Below are 9911 nucleotides of genomic sequence, written 5' to 3'. Positions count from 1 at the left end.
GGTTGACTTGGTGCTACCGAAGAGGTGAAATGCCTCATATAGATATTTGGTCGGAAGAACATATCTCCCGGATGTTGGACACTACACACAAGAACACCGAAGTGTACAAGAAGATCAGCTATAAAATGAAAGAGAGGGGTTATGAACGGTCCGTCGAGCAGTGCCGCGCAAAGGCGAAAAAAACTCCGACAGCAGTAACGTTACATAAAGGTACGAGACCACCTTGCCTATTGATTTGTTCCGGTTCGTGGGTCGGTTGTGTTCTCACTACAAACTAACCACTCCAGGGTTCGTATGGAATCGAGCCGAGACCACCTCTTCTAGGCGGTCTCGGCTCGGTTGTTTTGTTCCGATTCAGAGTGCGATTGTTATGTTCACATATGACCAAACGAACCGGGCCAAAAGGGAAACGCCCCTTTGTTTCGGAACAACGTCTCCAAACGATCCAGGTGTGAAAGCACCCTTAGTCTCTCCCATTCATGGTTTTCCCCTCACTCTACTTGCAGCTGTTCCCCATAGTAATCAACACTTACACTGATCCTTGTCTCACCTGTTTCCCCTTATCCTCTAATTCACTCGGCTACTTCTAGTCACTGTTTTCTCTGCTTCCTTGTCAGATTATTATTGTACGTTGAGCGTTCGCTCTGTCTCTTCGTTCGCAATCTTACCAGTATTCTCTCTTACGAGATTTACCGTGTCCTGTCTTGTCCTGTCGGTGTGTGAGTTATTTGTTGGAGATTCATCATTGTTCTCTACTCAGTTCACCTGCTGTCAGTGGATCATCAGCTACCTGCCTTCTGTGAGTTTCTTCCACTGGGCTCGGGGAGAGTGAACTGTTGCTGCTCGCCTCCTTCCTGGTGCTGGACACCCAGTCCCTGCAATCTGGCTGCCCAGCATTTTTGTTTATGTTTTGCACAGATCTGCGTCTGTTGACGGCAGTCTCCTTGTTTCAAGTTACGGAGAATAAAACTCTATTATTGCATTACCTCTGCTTTTGGGTCCTCTGTACAAACTCTGACAAATGCCCCCAGGAAGCTATTGTTGTGAACTTTTTTCTTCTAAAGTGTTTGAAAACTGGGTGTATCTTTTAACCTCTTAACCTTCTCCAGAGCGTCGGCGCACTGAAGCGTTTTTTTTTTTATTTAGTTCAAATATACTATCAGATTTAATGTTATACCTTGACAAACTATACATCATTAAAAAGATATAAGACTCAAGATTCAGTATTTGACCACTATTGTATTCTGAGAAACTTATAATGACAGTTATGTCTTAATTTGTGTCAGGAGTTATGAAATGAAAAAAATGAGTCGATACCTTTAATATGAATTATGAGCGTCAGCTGGTCCATTCATAAAAAACACTCCGTGCTGTCGTCATGACAGCGATTCACAAAACAACGTCCCTGAGGGCTTTTAGCTCAACAATGTGCAGATGTGGAGAAATATTGATATATTCTCATAGATTCACATCATATTTCTATAGACAGGAATACTATTTATTGAATTTATACCCAAATGCGTCGATGTATCATTATGCTCGCTTCTTACTGAGATGTGCTGTGTTTTCCATTCATACCAATAGCATGGGGGCGCTATATGTCCAATAAAAGTCCATATATGGATCATGAAGAAGACCCATAGTCATGTGACATTCCAGGACGTCACTGAGTGATACAGAAAGTAGCTGACAGAGATCGCTGTAACATGCCGATAAAGATGTTTTGAAGACAATAAACATGATTGCAATGATATTTGAGTTACCTGTGTTCTTCAAGCCATGCCAGGTATTTCATAATTGTATTAAAGGCTCATTCAGTCGGGACTTTTATTCTGAAACCGCATTTAGTCGGGACTTTTATTCTGAAACCGTAGTCATGGTAACATGCAGAACAGTGTACAGTCGTCAGTGCAACTGCCGCTATCTGCTGTGTGTAGGTGATCTGTGAGAGCTGTCAGCTGTAAAGTTGCTGATTCCTGTTCGTTCGGGGTGATTGGTGCAACTGTAATATTATGATGTTAGTCATTGCCCTTAAAGTAAGTCAATTTGATTATATTTATGTTGATTTTCAGTTGTGTAACTTGATCTGAATAGAGTTAAGCGTCCGTGACATAAGTGCATGTCCGGACATGTCCTGTATAGATCGTTCTGTGTTATCCAGATCGGTAATATGCTAGTATTTAGTAATAGGCTATTACTTGAGTGTGACGATTCATTCTTTATTAAGCGCCATATCAATGTTATGGGTTATTAATGAGGGGATGTTAGTCGGTCTGTTAATATGTTCCAATACTAGACGATCAGCGTCATGTCTGTTTGTATGTAATGCATATGAGCCATGCGGTTACCCATATATGGGCATTGTATGTTATTGAGGACAAATTGCCCTTATAGTGTGTATTTTCCTGTTTAATACCATGTTTCTGTTTATTCAACTGGATGTTAAGTAGAAAAATGTCAATGATGAGTATTGAGGATAATTATTTAATTATTTAACAGTGAATGCTTATTATTGTATTTAGTTTATTCATTCTCTTTATTGTACTTATTTTCCAGACTATGTACATCATTGAATATACAGTTGTGATCCATCCATCTACCTACAATACACCAAGTTAATCTGATCACCTGTCTCCTCATTATTTGTGCTCTTACCGGCACCCAGAAGGGTTTACTCATCCATCACCTAATCCAAACCTAACAGTCCAAAGCCTCTCCAACAAATTGGTCCTTCGAGCCGGATTGAGTATTCCCCTCTGAAGTTATGGACTCTGATGAGGAGATGCTTGGAGGAACTCGCCCTAAGCGCCATACTCGTCCTCCAGCTTACCTACAGCAATATGAGGTACATTATACACGAGGCAGACCTGTCGCTGATCATGATGTTCCACAAACCTGGGAGGCACCTGCCCAACGGACTCCCCCCTCATCCTTCCAGACCTACGCCATTGCCCCTGATGGTGACCTGATATGTTCTGGTGGATCACAGATCATGTCCTCGAATTATCTGCCTCCACAGCATGTTGTATGTCCTCAGCGTTCCTTCTCGTCGCCTTCGGCAGCTGATTTCACTACCTCTGCACATGACCGTGAGCGACAGCATTTGCGCCAGGAGCATGCACAACTAATGCAGACACATCAGGCTTTCCAGGCTGACTTAAGGGAGTTGAGAGAAGTCCGTGCTGAAGTTAGAGAATTAGTACAGGTGGCTCAGTCCCTTCGAGTCGATCTCAGTAAAGCTAGAGGAGAGAACCTATCGCCAGCACAGCTGACAGCGTCTCAGTTATCCAGCCCCCTGAGGCCAGCTGAATCTACAAACTTAGTGGAGGATGGACACTTCGCTGAGCTTCCCCCACCCCCGTGGCCTGAGCCTGACGTTGAGCTGAGAGCCCGGGTGGATGCCCTTGCTTTGTCTGATACGGGTGCCACAATTCACCTACCTGTGATGCCAGAGACCAGAAATTATCCCTTTGTATCCCCAGCTACTCAGTCACGCCCTCCTAAACCTTATGCTCCTGATGTCTGGCGATTTCCCCCTCCTCCTACTCCTAAAGAGCTTCAAGAGCTGCTAACACCTGCGGCCATGCCTTTACCTGCCAACCGCACGTCGGTACCTATCTCCTCACGGTTCAGCTCTATGCCTGCTTATTCGATTCCTCCAAATCTAGCGATGAAGGTAGAACCCAATCAACCTCTTGCAGTATCTAGGTCTGAATATGTGTACAGAGGACCTACCCCTACCATTCCTAAGTTTAGCCGGCCTGATCCTGGTGAGTTTGCCAGACTCCGGATTGCTTTAGAGAACCTGCTCCCTCCTGACGGGACAGAACTTTTCAAATACCAGATCTTAGTGGATCATCTCAAGCTTGAGGAGGCTAGAATGATAGCGGACGCTTATCTGAACTCCCTTACCCCATTCACTGATACAATGACTGCACTTCATGAGAAGTTTGGTCAACCGCATCAACTTGCCTTAAGGAGGATCGCTGTTGTTCTTGAGAGTCCTGACATCAAGCGAGGTGATATATCTGCCTTCCAGAGGTTCGCTCTCCAGGTACAGTCACTAGTGGGACTACTGAGAACCTTGGGACGCGATGGTGAACTGGAGCTAAGTTGTGGGTCCCATGTTGCGCGACTTCTTAGTAAGCTTCCACCTGAGCTGCGTGCTGACTTCCGTCGCCATATGTTCCACCAACCTGGCATGACCCCTAATCTAGTTGACCTTTCGAACTGGCTCCGTTACGAAACATGGTGCCACAGCTACGATGCCGAGCCGATGTCTAAAGTCTTTCACGCTAAGCAAGACTCTGGAAAGAGAACTGTGACCATCCTGCATGGGGTTAAAGAACCCCCAGTTGAGACTCCCATCTCTCGCAAGGGTCCCGTTTCACAAACTAAACCTTCTAAAGTGAAACGGTATTGTCCATTCTGTGATCAGACTGAGCATTATCTAAGCCAGTGTGCATCCTTCAGTAAGCTTAACTCTGACCAGGTCAGGACATGGATTCGGAGTAACAACCGTTGCTGGCGATGCGCTAGGGCACACCATGCTGCTCAATGTGACCTTAAGAAACCCTGCAACCTATGCCAAGGCACACATCTCCGCCCTCTTCATGAGGTGAATGTTGGTCTATCCCCGAGGGAGGATTCGGCTCAAGTGGAAAAGAGCTGCCTGACGAATTCCTCTCCGGATCGACTCTTCCTGGATAAACCCTCTGTCGGAGGTCGAGTCATGCTCAAAGTGGTTCCTGTAAATTTACATTATGAAGATCGCACCCTTGACACCTTCGCTCTTCTTGACGATGGCTCGGAGAGGACTATTCTGCTCTCCACTGCAGTTAAGGCCTTGGGCATCAAGGGTGTCCCTGAGGATCTGCCTTTGCGGACGGTGAGAGACGATATTCAGGTCCTTCATGGCTCTTCCATATCCTTTCGGATCTCTTCCATCTGTAAACCCCAAACCAGTTATAAGATCAATCATGCCTTCACAGCAGATCGTCTTAACCTATCCCGCCAGTCTTACCCAGTAGAACAGCTACGACAGAAGTACAGGCATCTGCGGGGTCTTCCAATCAGTACACTTAATGAAGTCCAGCCTTTACTTCTCATCGGTTCCGATCAGCCCCATCTCATAATTCCGACAGAGCCTGTTCATTGGGGCGGCCCGGGTGCGCCAGCTGCAGTTCATACACGCCTAGGATGGACGCTCCAGGGCCCCATTCCTTTCATGGGGCGGCCTCATGCAGCACGGCAATGCCTGTTAACCTCCATGGATCCAATTCAGGACGAACTCTTCCAGAATGTTCAACGCCTGTGGCAGTTGGATGTGGGTCCGCAGTGGGAGAGTAAAGATGTAACCCGGTCCAAGCAAGATCATGAGGCTCTTCAGCTGCTTGAGATGGAAACCCGCACTCACCCTGTGGAGGGCATCAATCGGTTAGCTACGCCTTTACTGCGGCGTAAGGATATGCCTTGTTTGAATGCACCTAAGGAGTCAGTCCTACCTACCCTTCGTAGTGTAGAGAGGCGTCTGCTGAAGGACCCCACCAAAGCTGAGGTCTATAAAGAGGAAATGAGGAAATTAGTTGAGACAGGAGCTGTTCGGGAAGCGACTGACCCCTTACCTGATTCGGCTGAATGCTGGTACATCCCTCACCACATTGTTAGTCACAATGGAAAGTGCCGCATTGTCTTTAACTGCTCCCATCAGTATCAAGGACAAAGCCTCAATCAGTACCTGTTGCCAGGGCCCACCCTTGGGGCCTCGCTATTGGGTGTTCTTATCCGCTTCAGAGAACATCCTGTGGCAGTGAGTGGGGACATCAAGGCGATGTTTCACCAGGTTCGCCTTTTACCTGGGGATCGTCCTCTACTCCGCTTCCTTTGGCGGGACCTGAAGATGGATGAGGCACCTAGGATTCTTGAGTGGCAGGTACTACCCTTTGGCACGACCTCCAGTCCATGCTGTGCAACCTACGCACTACAACGCCATGTACAGCAACATCCTCAGACTGATGAAACGATTCGGTTTTCGGTGGAGAGATGTTTCTATGTCGATAATTGCCTGCAGAGCCTGCCTACTGTTGAAGCAGCGCGAAGTTTGATTGATCGACTACGGAATATCCTCTCTGGAGCTGGATTTGACATTCGCCAGTGGGCCTGCAATGCTCCTGGTGTGGTGAGTCACCTACCAACCAATGCCCGAGCTGTGAGTGTGGAACTGTGGTTGACGCAGGAGAAGTCAGATATCCCTGAATCAACGCTAGGCCTGAGCTGGAACTGGCAGACGGACACTTTGTCGTACAAGCACCGACCTGTGGTATATAACACTCTTACATTGAGGAATATCTATAAGGTCCTAGCTTCCCAATACGACCCTCTTGGCTGGCTTCTACCTTTTACGACTCGAGCGAAAGTGATCATTAAGCAACTGTGGAACAAACAGAGAGGGTGGGATGACCCCAACTTACCACCTGAGCTCCTCCGGTCTTGGAATAGTTGGGAAGAGGAACTCCAATACCTCCCTGGTATCACGTTTTCCCGGCCATATCTCCCTCCTGAAGTTGAAATGAGTATAGCTACTCATGAGGTACATGTCTTCTCGGATGCTTCTGAGCAGGCATACGGAGCGGTGGCTTACCTCCGGACTACCGACCAGGAAGGTCGGACCTACCTGTCCTTTATCATCGCACGCTCGCGTGTCACTCCTAGACGAGCTCACTCTATTCCAAGACTGGAACTCTGCGGAAGTCTAGTCGCAGCACAGTTGGCTAAGTTACTGGAGAAAGAGTTGACCCTACCCATCAAGTCTATTTCCCTGTGGACAGACTCTACCACGGTCCTTCAGTGGTTGAATTCGGAGTCCTGTCGATACAGAGTCTTTGTCGGAAACAGAATTGCTGAGATCCAGGAGTTGACGGATAAGTGTTCATGGCATTATGTAAGTTCTGCAGACAATCCGGCTGATGACCTCACGAAAGGGAAACCTCTTCAATACCTCGCTGCATCCAACCGATGGTCTCAAGGACCCTCCTTCCTCCTCCAGGATCCCAAGGATTGGCCAGTATTACCTACGACTGAGACCATGGCAGACAAGGTTGAACTGCGGAAATCGGCCTTCTGTGGGATCAGTACCTGCCCTCCTTCTTCTGGCAATACTGATGGGTGGAACTACCATACCTGGCAGGAACTATTGGACGTGACAGCCCAAGAACTTCGAACTACCATTTCTCCTGGGACTTCTCCCCAGGCTGAGGATTACCATCAGGCTGAGCTCCAAATTCTCAGACGGGTGCAGCAGGAATCATTTCCTGAGGACTATAAATTGTTAGAGAGTGGGAAGTCAGTCAGGTCCAAAAGTGGTCTAATCACCTTAGCCCCGGAAATGGATCCGTCCAGTGGTCTTATCAGGGTAGGAGGTCGTCTGAGGAGAGTTGCAGGCATTGAGGACTCTGTTTTACATCCTCTGGTTTTGGACCCTTATCACCCAGTCACCCGTTTGATCATACATCATTATGACCAGAAGTTACATCATTCTGGATCTGAACGGCTGTTTGCCGAACTACGGAGATATTACTGGATTCTTCGTGGCCGCGAAGCTGTGCGACGGTTTCAACATGAGTGTCCGGAATGTCAACGGTGGAGGGCCCAACCGACAATCCCTAAGATGGCAGATTTACCCTCTGCTCGTCTTCGGCTCTACAAGCCTGCCTTCCATTCTTGTGGAATGGACTGTTTTGGACCATTGCTGGTCAGACTCGGAAGACGTACAGAGAAGCGTTGGGGTATTCTGTTTAAATGTTTGACCACGAGAGCAGTCCATTTAGACCTACTTCCAAGCATGAGTACTGACTCCTTCCTCATGGCTCTTAGAAGGTTTGTCTCGAGGAGAGGGACACCGGCTGAGTTATGGTCAGATCAAGGTACGAACTTCCGCGGGGGTGAAAGGGAGTTACGGGAAGCTTATGCCGCATTAGTTCCTAATATATAGCATCAGCTTGCTCGCCAGAAGATCCATTTCCATTTCAATCCCCCATCGGCCCCCCACTTCGGTGGAGTCTGGGAACGGGAGGTGAGATCTGTTAAGTCAGCCTTGTACACAGTTTTGGATTCAGAGTCAGTTCCCGAGGAAGTGTTGATGACCGTCTTGCTGGAAGTGGAGGCCATCCTGAATTCAAAACCCTTGGGTTATGTGTCGTCCGATATTGCAGATGCTGACCCAGTGACGCCAAATAGTTTCCTCATGGGGCGGCCGGATGGATCTCTGCCTCAAGTCATTTACCCAGAATCAGAGATGCTAAGTCGCCGGCGCTGGCGACATTCCCAGATCCTAGCGGACCGATTCTGGTCAAGGTTCATTAGGGACTATCTTCCCAGCCTTCAAACTCGCCAGAAATGGCAAGCCTCTCCCCCTGACTTGAAGGAGAAAACATTTGTTTTAGTTGTAGACCCCCAATTACCTCGTGGTTTATGGCCTGTGGGACAAGTTATCAAGACTCACCTAAGTCCGGATGGTCATATCCGTTCAGCGGACGTTCAGATAAAGGGCCAAGTTTACACCAGACCGGTAGCCCGCCTAGTCATCCTGCCAGCCTTACCTAAGGATTGTCCCGATGCTGCTAGCCCCTGATAAGTGAAGTCGCCTTTCATGGCAGCAAAGATGCTCCACATCTTTGGGGGCGGCTGTATTAAAGGCTCATTCAGTCTGGACTTTTATTCTGAAACCGCATTTAGTCGGGACTTTTATTCTGAAACCGTAGTCATGGTAACATGCAGAACAGTGTACAGTCGTCAGTGCAACTGCCGCTATCTGCTGTGTGTAGGTGATCTGTGAGAGCTGTCAGCTGTAAAGTTGCTGATTCCTGTTCGTTCGGGGTGATTGGTGCAACTGTAATATTATGATGTTAGTCATTGCCCTTAAAGTAAGTCAATTTGATTATATTTATGTTGATTTTCAGTTGTGTAACTTGATCTGAATAGAGTTAAGCGTCCGTGACATAAGTGCATGTCCGGACATGTCCTGTATAGATCGTTCTGTGTTATCCAGATCGGTAATATGCTAGTATTTAGTAATAGGCTATTACTTGAGTGTGACGATTCATTCTTTATTAAGCGCCATATCAATGTTATGGGTTATTAATGAGGGGATGTTAGTCGGTCTGTTAATATGTTCCAATACTAGACGATCAGCGTCATGTCTGTTTGTATGTAATGCATATGAGCCATGCGGTTACCCATATATGGGCATTGTATGTTATTGAGGACAAATTGCCCTTATAGTGTGTATTTTCCTGTTTAATACCATGTTTCTGTTTATTCAACTGGATGTTAAGTAGAAAAATGTCAATGATGAGTATTGAGGATAATTATTTAATTATTTAACAGTGAATGCTTATTATTGTATTTAGTTTATTCATTCTCTTTATTGTACTTATTTTCCAGACTATGTACATCATTGAATATACAGTTGTGATCCATCCATCTACCTACAATACACCAAGTTAATCTGATCACCTGTCTCCTCATTATTTGTGCTCTTACCGGCACCCAGAAGGGTTTACTCATCCATCACCTAATCCAAACCTAACAGTCCAAAGCCTCTCCAACAATAATAATAGATTATATTTAAAATGTAATGCTAATCGATATAGATTTCATCATCGTTCAGAACACTAAATAATACATTTTCTGTCGGATTTTTTTTTTATCTGAAGCCAAGTTAGATCACAGAAGATTATTTAAAACACTAGACTTGCGTTATATAGTAAGTTTGGAGCACAAACATGGTTTTAATCTCATAAATGGTCGTGTATTGATGGTGTGCTAAGCTAACATGCTAGCGAGCCCAGGCGCACCTGCCACGAGCAGTTATTGTTTTATGATTTTTTTCTAAATAGGAATGCTTACTGAAA

At 46.4% G+C, this 9911-nt stretch overlaps 1 protein-coding gene across 4 annotated transcripts; it reads left to right on the top strand.

The window, feature by feature from the left end:
- The first annotated feature begins 1807 nt into the window (after positions 1-1807).
- LOC130099439 (uncharacterized) lies at positions 1808-9509 on the top strand. Of its 4 annotated transcripts, none has more exons than XR_008808386.1 (3): positions 1808-2036; positions 2557-9050; positions 9442-9509. XR_008808386.1 is itself a non-coding variant. In XM_056265141.1 (2 exons), exon 2 carries the CDS (start codon positions 2765-2767, stop codon positions 7988-7990), a length of 5226 nt encoding a protein of 1741 aa, XP_056121116.1. In that variant the 5' UTR covers positions 1808-2165; positions 2557-2764; the 3' UTR covers positions 7991-9509. The 4 variants fall into 4 exon arrangements, 1 of the variants encoding a protein (XP_056121116.1); XR_008808387.1 differs by having other exon boundaries at positions 1808-2165; positions 2557-8921; XR_008808385.1 differs by having other exon boundaries at positions 1808-2165.
- The last annotated feature ends 402 nt before the right edge of the window (positions 9510-9911 follow it).

Source organism: Rhinichthys klamathensis, unplaced genomic scaffold (genome assembly GCF_029890125.1).
Source record: "Rhinichthys klamathensis goyatoka isolate OS25496 unplaced genomic scaffold, OSU_Roscu_1.1 h1tg000229l_1, whole genome shotgun sequence".
Lineage (NCBI taxonomy): Eukaryota > Metazoa > Chordata > Actinopteri > Cypriniformes > Leuciscidae > Rhinichthys > Rhinichthys klamathensis.
Note: the sequence above shows the minus strand (reverse complement) of the source record. Positions and strands in the feature narration are given on the sequence as shown.